Source organism: Salvia miltiorrhiza, chromosome 4 (assembly GCF_028751815.1).
Source record: "Salvia miltiorrhiza cultivar Shanhuang (shh) chromosome 4, IMPLAD_Smil_shh, whole genome shotgun sequence".
In the NCBI taxonomy this organism is placed as follows: domain Eukaryota; kingdom Viridiplantae; phylum Streptophyta; class Magnoliopsida; order Lamiales; family Lamiaceae; genus Salvia; species Salvia miltiorrhiza.
The window spans coordinates 51,310,256-51,328,311 of NC_080390.1; the positions used below are offsets into that span (position 1 = coordinate 51,310,256).

At 36.9% G+C, this 18,056-nt stretch overlaps 2 protein-coding genes across 2 annotated transcripts; one reads left to right on the forward strand and one right to left on the reverse strand.

Annotated features, from left to right (window-relative positions):
- The first annotated feature begins 430 nt into the window (after positions 1-430).
- LOC131023581 (uncharacterized) lies at positions 431-3,485 on the forward strand. Its single transcript, XM_057953126.1, has 4 exons — positions 431-1,328; positions 1,440-1,735; positions 1,886-2,041; positions 3,363-3,485. The coding sequence occupies exons 1-4, from the start codon at positions 431-433 to the stop codon at positions 3,483-3,485; spliced, it is 1,473 nt and encodes a 490-aa protein (XP_057809109.1).
- A 1,969-nt stretch (positions 3,486-5,454) lies between these two features.
- LOC131020378 (uncharacterized) lies at positions 5,455-11,895 on the reverse strand. The gene is given in 19 exon segments (XM_057949147.1): positions 5,455-5,728; positions 5,805-5,873; positions 5,939-6,018; positions 6,114-6,189; positions 6,383-6,449; positions 6,536-6,585; positions 6,663-6,699; positions 6,882-6,943; positions 7,053-7,091; positions 7,599-7,759; positions 7,762-7,775; positions 8,191-8,251; positions 8,384-8,565; positions 8,668-8,729; positions 9,136-9,222; positions 9,314-9,398; positions 9,517-9,599; positions 11,228-11,329; positions 11,415-11,895. Coding segments are annotated over 19 exon segments (1,443 nt in total). The 5' UTR covers positions 11,481-11,895; the 3' UTR covers positions 5,455-5,668.
- Positions 11,896-18,056: the final 6,161 nt, after the last annotated feature.

The following is an 18,056-nucleotide window of genomic DNA, read 5'->3' on the forward strand; positions in this document are numbered from 1 at the left end:
CGAGGAAGAAAATTCAGAAATCAAAAGCAACCGAAAATCAGCATCAAGTTTGGGGCAATTTCATTGCTGATATTGAATCAGAGGGTGAGATGGGCAAGAATGGAAGCGGCTCGCGATCTACTGAGGCGGATTGGGAGAATTCGGAGAGAGATGAAGATACAAGAACATGGCTCTTTGCCAAGAAGTTGGGTTTGTCGAGCAATCACCAAGACGCAGTCATGATCGAGCAATTGAAGGAGCAAAGAGCAAAGGCAGGACATCCAAAGGTCGTGGGTGATATGGAAACAGGTTTTTAATGAATATTTTATCTTACAACATTAGAGGCTTGGGGAGTTCCATTAAACAGAGTGATATCGGAGAATTGGTTAGGAAAAATGCTTTAGATTTTTGTTTTGTTCAGGAAACCAAAATGGAAATTTTCTGTTCCTCAATGTGTGATAAGTGGTGGGGGAGGAGTAATTTTGATTGGGCTGTGAGGGAGTCAGAAGGCAGATCGGGTGGAATACTATCGGTCTGGAGTAAGGATAAGTTTGTGGCAACTAGTAAATGGAACGTGACGGGGGCTGTTATTGTTAATGGGATTTGGCTACAAGGAGGCCTGCATTGTTGTTTTGTTAATGTGTATGCGCCCATGGGAACCACCGAAAAGGAATCTTTGTGGGATACATTACAGCTCATTGCTCTTCAAAACAAAGACTCTTGCCTGTGTTTTCTTGGCGATTTCAACGCAGTGCGTGATCCGGGAGAAAGGGTGGGGAAAGGTGCTGTCTTTAATCAAGCAGATGCAAGGTCTTTTGACACTTTTATTAGGCAAAGTAATCTGCTGGAAATCAGAACACAGGGGAGAAAGTTTACGTGGTATCAACCTGGTGGAGGATGTAAGAGCAAACTAGACAGATTTATGGTCAACGAGAAATGGATGCAGGAATGGCCGGACACAGTCGGAAGGGGGCTTCAGAGATCAGTGTCGGATCATTGTCCGATCTTCCTGACTACAAAAACCAAGAACTGGGGACCCAAACCTTTTAGGTTCCTCAATTCTTGGCTCTCCCACCCAGATTTTTACGCGTTGGTAAGAAAATCTTGGGATGAAGCTAAAATTGAAGGATGGAGCTGCTTTGTGTTCAAAGAGAAATTGAAATTGGTGAAGAGTGCGTTGAAAGAGTGGAATCTGAGGATTTATGGCAACATTGAGCACGGATTGACAGATCTTAAGGATGAACTTCAGGAGCTGGACATTTTTGATGACACCTTTGGTCTTGAGGAGAGTGAGACAATCAGGAGAAATGAATTACGAGCAAAGATTTTCCTTAAATCCAAAGAAAAATGTAGTCTTCTCCAACAAAAGGCGAAAGTCAAATGGGTCAAGGAGGGCGATCTGAATACTAGTTTTTATCACAAAGCAATTGTTGGGAGAAGAAAGAAGAATGAAATTGCAGGGCTTGATGTTGGGGGCTACTGGATCGAAGATCCAAAGAACATTAAGGAGAACGTCAAAACGTTCTTCGAGAATCACTTCAAGAAGACGCCGCGCGTCCTACCTATGATACCGGGAGATTTCACTGCTCGGCGAGTTTCTGCAGAGAATAATGCGGAGCTGATCAAAAATTTTTCAGAATCAGAAATTAAAGAGGCCATTTGGAGCTGTGACGGTGACAAGAGCCCAGGACCGGATGGTTTTAACCTCAAGTTCTGGAAAACGTCATGGGAGATTATCAAGAAAGATTTTTTAAAGGTGATGACTGAATTTCACACCAATGGCAAAATCCCTCGGGGATGTAACTCTTCATTCATCGTTCTCATTCCTAAAAAAGAAGGAGCTTGCTCACTTGAGGAGTTTAGGCCTATTTCACTTATTTGTAGCCTCTACAAAGTCATTGCGAAGGTTTTGGCGAATAGGATGAAACAGGTCATGGATTCAGTTATTTCGGATAATCAGAGTGCTTTCATTGGCGGCCGTTACATCCTTGATGGGGTCGTGGTTCTAAATGAAGCAATCGCGGAGGCTACTAAGAAGAGAAAAGGGAGGATTATCTTCAAGGTGGATTTCGCGAAAGCATATGACTCCGTCGAGTGGGATTTCTTGGATTTAATGCTTGAAAGAATGGATTTTGTACCATTATGGAGGAAATGGATCCGAGGTTGTATCTCCTCGGCGACGACGAATATTTTGGTGAATGGATCTCCATCTGGTGAGGTGTGTTTAAAAAGAGGATTACGGCAGGGGGATCCGCTTTCCCCATTTCTCTTTCTTATTGCAGCGGAGGGGCTCCACTCTTTGATCACGAGAGCTGTTGAGAAGGAGCTGATTAACCCGGTAAAGGTAGGAAATGATTTCATTTCAATTCCGCACCTCCAATACGCCGATGATACGGTCTTCTTAATGGAGGATGATGAAAGAAATGCAGTGGCAGTTAAAAGGATTCTCAGAGTGTTCCAGCTACTGTCAGGGCTTGCTGTGAATTTCAAAAAATGTTGTCTCTTCGGAGTTGGGGTCGAGGAGGATAAGATCGAGAGGATGGCGGCTGTTTTGGGTTGTGATGTAGGCTCCTTACCTTTCAATTACCTCGGTATTAAAGTGGGTAGCAAGGGCAAAAAGGTTGCTGATTGGAAATACTTGGTTGAAAAGGTGAGAAAGAAAATCGATTCGTGGAAAAATGGGAAGTTCTCTCTCGCGGGCCGAGTGACCTTGGTGAAGGCTGTGCTTCAATCTATACCGATTTACCAGCTCTCTTTTACCTGTTTACCAAAATCAATTGTGAGTTCTCTAAATGCTTTACTTGGTAATTTTCTGTGGGGAGGGGGTTCTAGTAAAAGTGCGATTGCTTGGGTGAAATGGAAGGTGCTTTGTGCTTCAAAAGATGAAGGAGGCTTGGGGCTTAAAAATATTGAGTGGTTTAATCAGGCACTTGTCGTTAAATGGTTGTGGCGGTACCTTACTGGAAGGGACATGCTTTGGGCTAAAATTGTTAGGTCCATTTATGGTGAGGTTGAGTGGGGAGAGACAGGTCTGGAAAACGCGGGGAAAGGTAGATTTAGAGATGGGTGGTGGCCGAAGATCGTTTCGGCGGCGGGTGGGGCGAGCAATTTTTGGTTTGTTCAAAATTTGAAGCCAAAGGTGGGGGATGGGAAGACCTTTAAATTCTGGAGTCAGTGGTGGGTTGGACAAAAGCCGTTGAAGTTTACTTTTCCTAGACTTTTTCAGTTGAGTGCGAATAAAGAAGCTGCAATCTGTGAAGTTGGGGAATGGACTGATAATGGATGGTGTTGGGATTTAAGGTGGAGAAGAGAGCTATTTGACAGAGAGAGGGAAGGAGTTTCGGAGTTGCTTAGCCTTGTTTCTGGTACTAATCTGTGTGCAGGTAACAAGGACGGATGGACATGGAGTGGCGACATTGAGAGAGGCTTTACAACCAAGTCCGCTTATGAAGCTATTAAAGATCAAGCAAATGAGACTACGGAGACGGTGGAGGAAACTGATATGAGTACGAAGGTGTGGAAGATCCCTATTCCAAACAAAGTCAAGCTTACCGCATGGAGAATTTTGAAGAACAGAATTCCGACGTGTGACAATCTCTCGAGAAGAAATGTGATGTTGTGTGAAGTTGAGGTGGGATGTAACGCCTGTTTTCATCGGCAGGAATCCACGAACCACTTGTTGATCCACTGTCCAAAGACCTCAAAGGTATGGGAAGCAATCTTTCAATGGCTCGGAGTTAGCATGGCGCAGCCATATGACGTGTCCTCGCACTTTCAGTTCTTTACTAGTTTGAGTGGCCGGAAAAGAAATAAGAAGCTCTTGATGGCTCTTTGGTGTTGTACTACTTGGCTTATTTGGAAAATGCGTAATGAGAGTAGATTTGAGAACAAAAGATGGGAGAGTGCAAACTTGTTTGGAGAAATCAAAGCTAGAGTGTGGAGTTGGGGTAGAATTTTTGGATTTGTTAACGATGGAGTTGGGATTCATAGGTGGATGTCGAATGATGAACCACCGATGATTTTGTAATCTTCTTGGTACTACTGGTGCCTTTTCGTTCTATAATATTTACTTTCCTTATCAAAAAAAAAAAGCTAAACCTCAAAATAATACCAAAGCCCAAGTATCCCAACACTTCATACCCAAACCTCAAAATAATACGCCAAAGATAGGCTGTAAACAAGCCACTTACAAATTATTCGGAGTTCGCCTCGAAAAAAGTTCGTATAAGTTCGTTTACAGAAGTTCGATAAATAAACAAACCAAATTTGAGCTTGGTAGTATTCTGCTTATTAGCTCGTGAACACGTTCGTTAAGTGATTCAAGTTGAAAAATATAAATTATTAGTAGGTACAATTTATATTTATCTGTTAAAATTAATAATAATTGTATTAAATCTCTAATTATCTCTGCTTGTTATAAGAAAATAATTAATATATTTATTATTTTTAATGAAATAATTTATTTTTAAAATAAAATAATTAATATTTTGAATATAAATATAAATTTAGAAAGTTCATATAGGCTCGATTAAGTTCGTGAGCCTCACAATATTCGATAAACAAAGTTCGAGATTCGACTCGATTCGGCGCGGTTCAATTACACCCCTAGCCAAAGGGACTTGAAAACAATACCTAACAAATCTTCATCATTAAACAATACCAAAGGCACGATATAACTCTGGAGGCGCTGAGAGAAACCCAATAATGCTTATAACTTTAAGAATACCGGAATTGCCCACTAACAGCCTAGGTAAATATTTTTATATGTCTAATACCAGATTTAATAAGACTTTATTTTCGTCAAGATTTAATAAGACTTCGAAAACAAAAATAACAAACATAAATTCAACAATAACACATGTATGGTTATTAACTGCATATGTTAGTGCAAGTTGAAATCTATAGAAATGCATGTACGAAAAAATTAAAATGCAATTCAATTGTCTTTCGAAGATAGAATTATATGTATGAAAAAGAAAGATTTAAATTTATAGAAGTGTATATATGAAAATATTGAAAAGATGAAATGCAATTCATTTTCCTTTTCAAGAATACAAGTGCATATACTTGAAAAAAAAAAACAATTGGTGCAAATTAAAATCTAAAACAATTGGTGCAAATTAAAATCTACAAAAGTGCATTTATGAAAAGATAAATACATTTTAATTGTCTTTCAAAAATAGAAGTGCATGTAATTAAAAAAATAAATTCAAGACAAATTAATTAAAATCTATAATAGTACATGTTGACCAACATTAAACAAAAATCTAGTATTCTTAATTTGAGGTCGTCATCGACCAGATGCTGCACATTTGTGATTTTTAAATACGTTTGGTACTTTTTCATTGTAGACATTTTTGATACACGTGATTTTTTCAAAATGTTTGATGCTTTTTTGCAATTATCCTTACACAGGTGAAAATCTAATATTTATCCTTGTGTCATACTCATATTAAACGGCAGGGAAGAGAATAGTTATACACGCACCAAAACTGGAATTGCTATACTATTTACTGCATGTTAGTATCTTGCCTTGGATTTTTACAGTATGCGATAACAATAACATGATTCTCTTTCCCCTTTCCCACATTTTTAAATCCACTTCTACTATGTGGATCAATGAATAAGCCTGTAAATGAAAAGAATGTCAACAATCAAATTGTCAAACAACACCATGTTGAATTGCCTTTCACTGCAATCTACATCCTTGCTCTTCCGCCTTCATAAAAAGAAGACATCTTGTAATCCTCTGCAACAACCCAACCAACGCAATTTAGATGAGACATTGGGAAGCAATAAATAAAGAAAATAATCGTCCTGGGTACCTCCCGAGTATCTCTAAGCCGAAGGAGCTCTAATCTCTCTGACGGCCTACGATTTGTCAATGTAGCAAGCTGCATAATCGGGCAGGCCAACAGTTATGATTCGACTAAGATGTGGATTAAGAAGCATAGCTTACCCAAAAACTGAAGCGCTCAGGATCACGTGTGAGGGGCATCAACCCTTCGGCTTTAAAAAGCTCTGCAAGCCTTATTCTATCTGGAGGGGAGGGGGGCATTTTTTCAGAAGTTGAAGAAAAACATTGGATTTAGGAAACACGACCAAACATCATATAAAAACTATCACACAATTACCCCCTTGTGCTGCTTCTTGTGCCTCCTTAATCCATTGGCGAGCAAAAACTGCTGCCTTATGTGTCATCTCCAGCAACTGTAAGATGAGACGAACTAACTTCTTTTGAGGAAATGCAGAAGCAGAGAAAACGACGACAATTGAAGCATAGTGTAGCACTCAATTTTCTACTCGAAGAATGAGGATAATAATGTTTGTTCTTCTGCGTGTGGTTGTATTTATTTTAGGTAATTATGAAAAATAGGAAATACAAATGTCAGTAAGTACTCACATCATTTCTCTCAGTTCCCTCTGGCGGATATATGTCATCTACCCATTCAACCTCGGCTATGCGGTACCTTCAGATCCAATGATAAATTAAAGAGTGAATCAGCAGCTATGCTGACGTACGAAATGATCGCTAGAAAGTAGTGAAAATTTTTACCCATCTTGATCCCAATTTCGAATGATGCGACATCTCCGCCGGCTTTCAACCTGCATCCATTAACTGTTTCTTATACCAAATTTATTTAGAAACAAATGCACATAATTAAGCTTACTCATAATTTTACCTCTAAAAAGAAACGCCCATCTGGAAGAGGCTCGCAGCTGCATTAATAATAGAACAAGTGATCATACGTATTAAGGAAGTTTAGTGTCAATGAAAGCAACCCATATTCCCCAGGAAAAAGTAAAAGGAAAGGGGGGAGGGGGGATCAAACAAAACAAAATACCCAAATAAAAGAATACAAAATTGTAGAAGCATGGTCCAACAATTAGCAATCACCTACTCCGTAATCTCCACCTCACATGCATAATCAACAACTGAACCAGTTGATGAGTCAATCACAACCTGCACCATATATCATAAACAACAGGCAGGAAAAAAAATGAGCATATACATTGGACCCTAACAGTTGTTATAACATAAGAATGAAGAAACAAATCAAATAACATCATACCATTCCCATCCGGCGATTTCCTTCCATTATCCTCCTCACCTGTTGTGACACAAAACGTGGGACTTAAAATCAGCCAGCAACAAGATAGTTATTAAACCTATACGCACTTAAATCAGACCAACTTGCTGCCCAAACTACCACAGACCGCCGTTATATTGAATTGACAAAAATTCTAGGATCAGATAATTATTCATTTATATTCTTTCAGATATAACCAGCAGAAGTCTCTTTTTTAGCTAGGCTAAGGATATCACATTTTCATATTAGGGTGGCAGAAGAAGCTGATCTGACAGTTAAATAGGATTTAAAGGTCAATTACAAACGACATCCATGTGGTTTGACCTATTTAAAAGGGTAAAAGCAATCATCTCTTGGATTGGAAAAACTCCCTAGATATACTATAAATATCCCCTTGAAACTTTTAGTTCTCTAACATCCTTAATCACTGCCTTTATAGATAGGACAAAATGTAAAGAGGGAGTTCAGATCTTCAGAGCTAAAAATCGTCTGAAATAATGGCATCCAGGGGCAATTTGATCAGCTCACCATAAGTCTATAACGCGGTTCAAAAATGTTAAGCTGTAATTTCTGGCACGGTAGGATAACATCCATAGCAAAAAGAGGCAACAAATCAGGACCAGGGTTTGTTAAACTGAGTTGCTCCAATTTCCTCTCTGCATATTCCTCTGGAAAGCTCTTCTCTATATGTTGTTCAATGTGACACTGCAAATGCCAAGCAACTGATAAGTTATATATGTCATATCGGTAATGTGCTTCTGTGTGCTTGCCGATAGTACGGATCTGTAAAAATCTAAAATCAAGATCCAAATAACACTTAACTCTAAGAACAGCCATGCCATGCATAAACCTCAATTTAATCTCTATATTAATATTCTAAATTCCTGGGGTTAACTGGGGATTTAAAAAAATGAAGTTCCTGATGAGCCATGCTAGTCGTAGATCAATTTTTTAGAAGTTTGTTCAAGCTCGTGTAGTAACTAGTAACATAAGAATATTTTTGGGGGTAGAATATATATCTAAAAGACTCAATTAAGCCTTAAATAAGCTTATTGATAATAAATGAGCCACATTCAAACTTTCTAATACTCAGCAGCAAGTATAACAGTAGAAAACTAACCTGATTGCACATGTCCTGGGACTAATAAACAAAACAGTACGACACAAAGGACATCTGTTACCTGAAAATAAGTATGCAAGATATGAATAAAAAGTGCATCATTGAAACAATAAACAGAATCATAGATGTTACTGAAACAATATCGATGTAGAAAATGGAGAAAGGTAAACAAAGAGGAGACAGGAAATAGCACCTCGGTCCATAGTCTGAAACATGCAAGACCGACAGAAAGAATGCCCACAAGGAGTTGTGATTGGTTCGTACAGTAACTTCAAACATAGAGTGCAATCATAATCATCTGTGTGCTGAGGATTTTCATGGCTTCTCCTTGAAAAAGTATTGGCTATTTTCTTCTCTAAATTTGAAAGTGCATTACTACAGACAGATACAATTAAGTGATTAATCACAAGTTTATAAATAGGAAAAATATAGCCAGTATGATATCAAATACAAGTTGAGAAGGACCCCTCTAATTACCTTTGAGGATCAATCTGAAGGCCCGAACGAATAACATCTTGAGCCAGCTCATACTTTTCCAACTGACAGAAAGAGAAATAAGGGATGACATTACACCACACAGCAAGATGCAGCACCAAGAAAACCCATAAATGCATATATGAGAATAACAATAAAAGGCAGTAGAAAGCAAATTGCCTATTCTATAAGATTGTACATACACAACTTTAGATGCAGAGATATATCAATTGTTAACTGTGGTAAACCTAATCATGAAAGAAATTTTCGTGAGTATGATGTCATTTTCCAGTTGCTACTAAGCTGATAAATGTCTGTCAATTGTGAATTGTTGAGGAATATGTGAACTTAAACATGAAAGAAATTTTCCTGAGTATCATGTATTTTTCAGTTAGTCTTAAGCTGATAAAAGTCGATACCAACCACAACTTGTCGGGTTGGAAGCAAACTAAAGCAAAAAGGCATTCTTACCAGGATAAGAGCATTAGCCTTAAGAATGTAGGAGGTTGCTAGGTTACTTTGCAGATTCATCACCTTCTCTGCATCATTCAGTGCAAGCTAAAACATTTTAAACGTGAAATTAATAGGACATCTCAGGAAAAGATGGAGAAAGAATAATTACAAGGAACACTAAGATATGAGAACACACCCCAGCATGAGTTGTTGGATCCAACCCATTCAATGGCCTGTATTCTGAAGCAGAAGGAGGCCTGCTTCTGAGGAACTGGCTAATCCTGGGGAATGATTCAGATGAAAAAACAAGAAAACAAAAACCTAATTGTACCAATCAAATTGATTAGACAGATAGCTCATAAACACTGTCATGATAAATTATTGTTAAGCACCACATACCGGAGATAGGCAGCACATCGGTTGCTCAGAATAATAGAATCACCAGGCTTAATGTGGTTAGCTCTTGAATATAACTCAATTGCCTGATAAAATTGAACATTAAGATGATAAGTTGACAGCAAGTTCGTGTGTACTATCCAGAAAGACATACCCATTTACTATGCCTAGCACTAAACAAATATATAAACTACAAGTGTTGATATGTGGTCCGACCATTTTCTGTAGACTAAATGCACAGCACTAAATAAATTTACTAGGCTAGCACCAACTAGCATTACTCACCTGATAGAGCTTAAACCTAAGAAATTCAATGTAAAAATGATTATGATGTTACTTAAGTTAACCTGCAATAACTTCACAAGTAACAACTACCAATGGATGTCATTTGACTCATTTCCAATACCCAGAATGTTCTGAGGACCCAATTACAAAAAAAAAAAAAAAATGAAACCTCAACAACTTATTTATGTATTACTCCTTTAAAAAATGTAGGGTAGATAGGTAAAGAAAATCAGAGACTTGGTGCAATTAGAGATGTTCTCTCACAACAATCCATACCAGTGTACCCTGAATCTCCAGAGTACATGAAAATAGCTTTATGTGTGATGAAAACTAGTGGATGATCAACATTTTCAGAGTGGGGAATTCTGTTGATCAAATGGCTGATAATATTTAAGCAAAACCTACTACTCTGGCGTTTAATATATGAAACCTATAATTGGATGAAATGAAAAAAAAAATAAAAAAAATTGCATGAATTGGAATTAGCGGTGCTTTCTCAGCATCATAAGAAACAATGATTATCAAGTGAACATGATTAGGCTCCTACTGTATCAACCATCATTCCCCAACTTATATTGTTCCAATCATCTTAATAAAAGTGCAATCTTGCAGCATCAAAATAGAATATAAAGCACCCATGTGATCCAAATACATCTTCAACAAGCAGCAAGAATTGAATAATATTTCTGAAGTCCTAAAGGACTACTTTGTTCATGTTTCACCAATACCAGACCATAGCCAATAAACAGATTTTGAGCCACCAATGTCAATGAACCTTCAAAGACATGCCAATGTCTTATGTTCCCAAGGCTAACACCTAATTCTCCAAATACAGTGTTGCTTATTCCCTAGGAGTGAAATGTTTATCATCTACTGCTTTATATATGTAACCTTTCTAAGGCTTTAGCTTGCCATGGAATGTTCTTCACATTAGCTTCTGATTGGAGTCAAACAGATTCAAGAAGTATGGAGCATCATCCCACAAAGATTTCCAGCATTACTTCAAAATACAAATCAATCAGTGTCTGAACAAAATTATGCTTCTTGCATTATTGAGATTATTCTGGCACTCGTCTTCCAAAATCTCAATAGACATGACTTGCATGATAACGGACAAGAGCGGGTAAATGCTTCGACTTCAACCAGTAATAAAAACACCATTTAAGAACTCCTCCATGGAAACACCGCAACAGCCTAAAGCATAAGGCCAAGCCCTCTGAATGCCAATGCAAGTGACCTCATAGGATAGAGAACAGAAAATCCAACTAAACCACCAACTAAGTAACACTTATCCAATTCCACACAATAAGACCGATGTGTTCCACAAAGAAGTCCAAATTTTCAAAGAAAACCATACATATAGACCTTACCCAATTAAAGAAAAAATTGGAATAAAATAAAGGGCTCAGCAAGAAGGACGGCAGATAACCTGATCCAATCGGTCTTCACGAAATGCCGTGTTTCCCCTGTGCATGAGGTCGTAGAGATGGCTATACCGCTCCCATGACATTGATGATCCTTCCCCATTCTGCTACACCAATGAATACCATCCAGTTATACATACAAACATCAAGTCACACACAGAGAGACAGAATAAAGAAGCAGCATATTCAGACCCATGGAAAATCCTGGACATGATCGATCCCTTCCAAGCTGAATCCGGTAGCTGGAGAAGTCGCCATTTTGGGAATAAGGGTGCGGCAGCAATTGTAAATCTCCAACAGAGCATGAATCAATTATAGAGTCCAATAATGAACAAAACTGGTCGTCTATCCAAATGAAAGAGGGCGACGTATAACCAATGGAAAACTAGTTTAATTGGCGAATGGGAAAGGAAACTGTGGCGGTGGTGGTGAGTGGAAGCGTCGTGTTCACCCCTGTATCCTTCGTTGTACGCTTGGACTGTATTCGTTTACGTGTTTCTCTCTCACTACACTATAATCTACTCTCTCTCTCTACGCCTACATATAAAAATGTAGGCTGGACTATGAATCAATTATGCATGTAAAACCTTGGAAAATTCTCACGCACTGTGTGGATTCGATCGAGAGCTTTCGTTCTCAATAAATAATTTGCCCTAATCTTTCACCGCCGTTTATAAATCGTTTTACAGTCTCTCGTTTAGGGTGTGCCGCGGCGCCGGTGAAAGTGACACGCGGCCAAATATTAGAGGCCCGATCTTGTGAGTGAGTATGCGCCACGTCATCGGTCCTGCCCACCATATGTAAATGGAAATTAACCAATCATACAAATCTATCCCCATTTAAGCAATACATACAATTAACCTACTATATATACTTTAAATTTTATATTCATGACCAATCTTCTAATATAATCTAATTAAAGTGAAGATTAGATTAAAACTTCTCTGTATGTTATGAATAATTTGAACCGTTAATCTTTATAATTTTTGTGGCTACCAATGCATTATCATAATCTATACATTATTGCAATACTATTATTTATGTAAGTATTTAGATAGTTCACTTGATTCCTAATAATTATACACGTGTAAGAGATAAGAATGGCATATTTATGTTTTAGACCTAGTTTGCTTTATGGTAATTCTTTTTCACTTACAAGAGAAGAGATACTAAAACTGTTTGCATTCAAATTAAAATTAACCTAAAAATAAACATTTTTATTTTACATGATCTGTCTCATTATTTCCTGAAATATATATATATGTATTAGTATTTGTTTGAGGAGCTTGATGAACTGGATCTAGTTAAGCCGACCAATTAACTCGATAGAGATTAAACAAATTGGAGGTCCGTTAATACTTAGGGCCTATAACTAACACATTCCAACAAAAACCATACGACAAAACATCAAGATTTGATCCAAAACAAGAGGCAAGTCTATGGGAACTTTACATGTTTGTTTTACATTAATACTTTCAACCAGGTATAAATGTTTTACCAACATTCCAAAATATTAAAAGACATCAAAACTCCTTGTAATTCTTGAGAAACTAATCGTGAATCATCAACACATTGAAATAATCTTAATAAATTCCTTATTAACCAGTTTGTTGGTTTTAGTAATAGTAGTTTTCGTATAACATGAATTCCAATATACTCGGCTTTTTTAGCCTCACAATGTTAGTTATAAATCTTAATTCTCTATTTACTCCAATGTTAACACATGTCGAGTATAGTAGTTTTATGATGTGGTAGATGATAGTACTTTAATTTCTTCTACTATTTTATCCTAAATGATGACAACTTATATTTGGTACATTTCTTGGCAAATTATAAAATAATTAGAAATTTCAAAGGGCATTTATAATACTTTAAGGAATGAGGAGGTACCGAATTCAAGGATAATAAAGAGGTAGGACTAAGTATAGAAAGTGACATATGGGATATGGGTCGTCTCGGCTGCCTAAAAATTGTGACTTGAGAAAATACAAACAAAAAGATGAAGGTATAAACAAATTTAGATGAATTTAGCCAATGAAACCTAGCTCAAGTGATAAAGTTGAGGCACTCAAAGACTCTCTTTTGTGAAAGGTCTTGAATTCAATTTCGTCTGCCTGCGATAAAAATTAGTAGATCTTTTGTGAGAGGCCTTAGGTTCAATCTCGTCTTTTTTTTTTTTTTTTTTTTTTTTTTTTTTTTTTGATCGGGCAAAGTCATGTTAGATGTTAGTAATTAGTTCCCCATCCACTCCAAGAACCACCTTATCTCTCCATTCACCAAATCCACCTTATATCTCCAATCTCCAATTCGCTCCCAAGAGGTTCAATCTCGTCTACCTGTGATAAAAATTAGATGAATTTAATTAATTAATCATATAATAATTTATTCGCGCGGTATAAGGTAATTCGAATTCGTTCAGTGAGACTCCTTATTAAGATAAATAAATAAAGTTTCAACTAACTTCGGGAATAAACTCGTTAATCATTAGTTAGAGCATCCGCATCGATTACACGATAGCAGCCTACTCGTGTAAGGCTGCTATCGTGTAAGTCGATGCAACCCTCACTTACACGAGGGCTACACGTTCTATCGTGTAGCCCGATCGACCGTTTATGATAGGCACGTGTTTTACACGCGCCTTTAAAAAAAATCGAATTTTGAAAATGATGACCTCGATTTGCGGGATTTTTGACCGTTTTTTCTTTTCTTTTCTTCTCTTTTTTTTTTCTTCTTCTTCCTCGTTTTTTTCCCTTCACCTTCTTCATCTTCCTTACTTCCTCTCTCTACACCCTTCATGGATCCACACAACCCAAATTACTATGACCTAAATTGGTGCCCCGATCTATCCGACGACTATCATCTCGATTTGTCGAGATTTAACTTAGGGGATGCTCCTCCATCCGGCGAGGGGATGCCTTCGGCAGCCTATAGTGCCGTCAAACCGAAGAAAGGCAGCCGGATGAATGAAGTCGCCCACAAGATCCGGCATGACAGGCAGGCGCCGGTGGCGGAGGAGGAGAAGGCGAAGGATGACGGAGGAAAGACTGTCCGTCATACCTACACCCTTGAGGAGACGGACATCATCGTCCAAATTTGGATGGAGGAGACAAACGACGCCACCTGTGGGATAAATCAAAAGGGGTACGAATACTGGAAGAGGATTGTCGCCCGTGTCAACCCCCTCATCGGCGCCAACCTCAAGCACCGCCAGATTCAAGGGCACTGGACCCGAATGGCCCAAGAGGTGCGGCTCTGGAAGAGTATTTGGGTGGAGACGCGCACCCGGTGGCCTTCCGGCCATTCTGACGATATGCTCCGGGACAAGGTCCAAATCCTCTTCAAAAGTCGGAGCGCAACTAACGCCTCCTTCAACTACTGGAACGCGTGAAAAATTCTCCGGCACAATCACAAGTTCAAGTCGATGTATCTCGAGGGAGACGTGCATTCCTCCTAGAGGACAAAGACTACAGAGGAGGGCGCCTTCACCACCTCGGCGTCGGGCAAGGAGATCTCGTCTGCCCGACCGATTGGGAATAAGGCGGCGAAGGCGGCGGCGAGGGCGGCGAAAGCGAAGGAGAAGGGGAAGGCGGCAAGCTCCGAGCAATCATCGGACTACAAAGAGGCATTGGAGCGGTCCGACCAGAACTTGAAAAAAATCACCGCCGAGTATGCCAAAAAGAACGAGCCCAAGGAGAGGGAGCTCGATATGCAACTCCTCAGTCTGGATACATCGCATATGAGCGATGCACAAAGGATGGCCCACGAGCACATGGTCCAAGAAATGCTCAAGCGTCGTGGGCTTATCTAGACTAGGATTTTAATTTATGTAATTTTAATTATGTTTTTAATTTTATTTTATGTAATTTTTAGGTTTTTTATTTTAATGGAATTTTAATTATTAGTAAAATGTGTTATTTAAATTTGAGCAATTAAATTTAAGTGAAAAGCATAAAAATCAAAACTAAAAAAATCATGTAGGTTATCATGTAACCTTAATGCAGCCTCTTTACACCATGTGGTCCCCCCTCATAAACTAAACTATCATGTAAGATCAATGCGGATGCTCTTATATGGTCAATACATATCAATTTTAGCAAACTTGGTAATTTACTACTAAAAGATCAATTCATGGGTGTTAGTAAAAACCTAAAATTTAAAACAAAAATCTGTGTCATTCAAGGGATTCTTAAAATATATTACTATTAAGTACAACTATATATGATTTCCGTATTATTCTTTTTTTACGAGGAGAAAATTCACAATTAGTACTATATGTGTTGTGAATAAATCATATTCCTATATACCCTACTAATTATACGAGGGGGCATTTTACTTTGACTTTTATGAGACATCAATAAATATCCGATTGACTATTTAAAGGATAATATGGTCAAAAGTTTAATATTAAATAATACATTAAAATAAAATGGTAAATTAACTAGTATATTAAAAAAATTACTTTTAGAAAAAATAATAAATTTTAATTTTTAAAATCTGAATCATATTATTTTTATTTATCTGATTATTTTTATTTATTCTTCCTATCACTCAAAAATAAATTACTTTGGCATGATTTTCAACTTTTTATTAGTGCCTTATGAGTCGATATATATATTTTCTTGTTCTTTTCTTTAGTTGTTGAAATATATATTCCCTCCATCCCATGAAGCATGACCTAGTTCTTTTGGACACGAAAATTAAGAAATTAGTATTTTATGTGTTAAGTGTGGTAGGTGAAAAAGTGAAAAGGTGAATAAAGAGTAAATTTTTTGCCATTTTTAGAAACAGATCAAATTTCGTGGGATAAACCAAAAAGGAAACTGAGTCATGCTTCGTGGGACGGAGGGAATATTTTATAAATTTTTAAAAACATCCAATGGAGATATAGGAAATTAAATTGTGGATGCAAATTGCAGAAAAACGAGTTTGCCCATAAACATTGAGATGCTTGTTATCGTGAGAATATAATTGTATCAGAAATTGTGGCTGCGACTGCGACACCCCTAATTTTCGATAACGTCAAATATGGCTGTATTTGTAGATTGTCTGTCTTGTCGCCTCAACTACCATTTGCCTCAAGTATGAACACGTCTAATAATTATCTTTCTTTTTTTTTTTTTTCCTCTTTTTACAAAATGTCTGCTTCCAAACTTTATAAATTGTGACATTGTATGTGCTTTGTAGAGTGTTTTACGTGATTGAATAGAACAATATAGTCATATAGATATATTTAAAATATATTGAGTCGATATTCTGATTTTTTTTCGCGGTCGTGATACACTCATGTGTATACAATAAGAAAATTTATTTAATAATTTATTATTAAAAAATTCACTTATTTTATACTCCTTATTGAGTTGTTTAGATACTTAATCATGTAATTCTGTGTTTATCGCATTGTGTGGCGCCGATATTCCATATATTTGTATTTGTGTTGGCTAAAGCATATTATCATGTTCATGATCTGAGTTATGGTCGTTGTGTAATAAGCATTATCAACTGATTATACAAATTGATATATCTACTTTAGCAATTAATTAGCATAGGAATATATAGCACATATCTATATTATGTGTACGTGTTTGCGGCTGATGCAGTTGGTTAATTTCACCAAATTCCTTGTAGGGCATATCGAAGTTTATCAAGTGTAACTTGTCTCTTTTGTGTGATTTGCAAGTTAGCTGTTATATTTAATTTAAATAATATTTAAATCTCATACAAATGATGATGTGACAAAACAAATAAGGTCCTAAGTAGTTCAAAATTTTGAATTATACCCTTTACAAAGTATATACATTTCAAATTCCCTCAAAAAAAAGTATATACATCCCAAATCAAACTTATTTCTAGTGGGATATTTATAAATTTTTAATGTATGATTTTTTTTTTGTTGCATCTTTTCCAATAGAGGTAATGTAACACAAGACTCCCTATATAAATATATTATTTACGAATTTTATAATATAAAATTTAAAAGTTCATTTATGATTGTAATCACTGTGTTGTAAATTTAGAATCCGAAAATTTTATATTAAAAGCTCCATTTTTTTATATTGATATAAACAATTAACATGTGACAACTAATATTTTTTAGACTCTCACACAATGACGAGGACTAAAATATATACCAGCGTTGTGCGTAACAGAGTTGGAATATTTCTCTCAATTATTATTATTAATGCTATTGTTATTAATGCTATTATTATTGTTATTTAAACAATTTGTGCGACGTTGACTTCTACAGGGCTGGTCTTATGTGGTGTGGGGATTCGAATATTATTTCGAATGAAAGGGAATTCAGCATTGGCTTCCAGCCTCGACAACTCAGCTATGCTTCGACTTTGATAGTCCGGCCTCCATGATTCAGCTCAAAGACAAAGACTAATGTAAAAGGGCTTAGGCCAACTTTGATGCTTATATATAGGAGTTTTATTATTAGTTTAGGATATACTTCTTTCATTATTAGTTTAGGATATACTTTGATGCTTGTAAATAGAAGCTTTAGGGTCAAATGGGTTAAGTTTACTTTGATGCTTATAAATAGGATTTTTATTATTAGTTTAGGATATACTTCTTTCATTTTGGCTCTCCATGTAAAATGTAAACTCTCCAAGTATAGTGAAAAACCTCGAAAACCTCCCGTGGATGTAGATCTTCATGATCGAACCACATAAATCCTCGTGTCTTTTATCGTTTTCATTTATGGTGTTATTTTTTGCTTCACCACATAGGATTATCCGATTATGTATACTGAAAAACATGTTTTAGTTGCTAGTATACTTGTACTAATCTTATTTATTTATAAACGAGAATAAACATTTTTGTCTCATTGTT

Coding starts and splice junctions, on each gene's coding strand:
- LOC131023581 (XM_057953126.1), top strand. CDS start 431: ATGTGTGATAAGTGGTGGGGGAGGAGTAATTTTGATTGGGCTGTGAGG. Junction 1,329..1,439: donor CCTTAAATCCAAAGAAAAAT/GTAGTCTTCTCC, acceptor ATGAAATTGCAG/GGCTTGATGTTGGGGGCTAC. Junction 2,042..3,362: donor AAGGGAGGATTATCTTCAAG/GTGGATTTCGCG, acceptor ATCTGTGTGCAG/GTAACAAGGACGGATGGACA.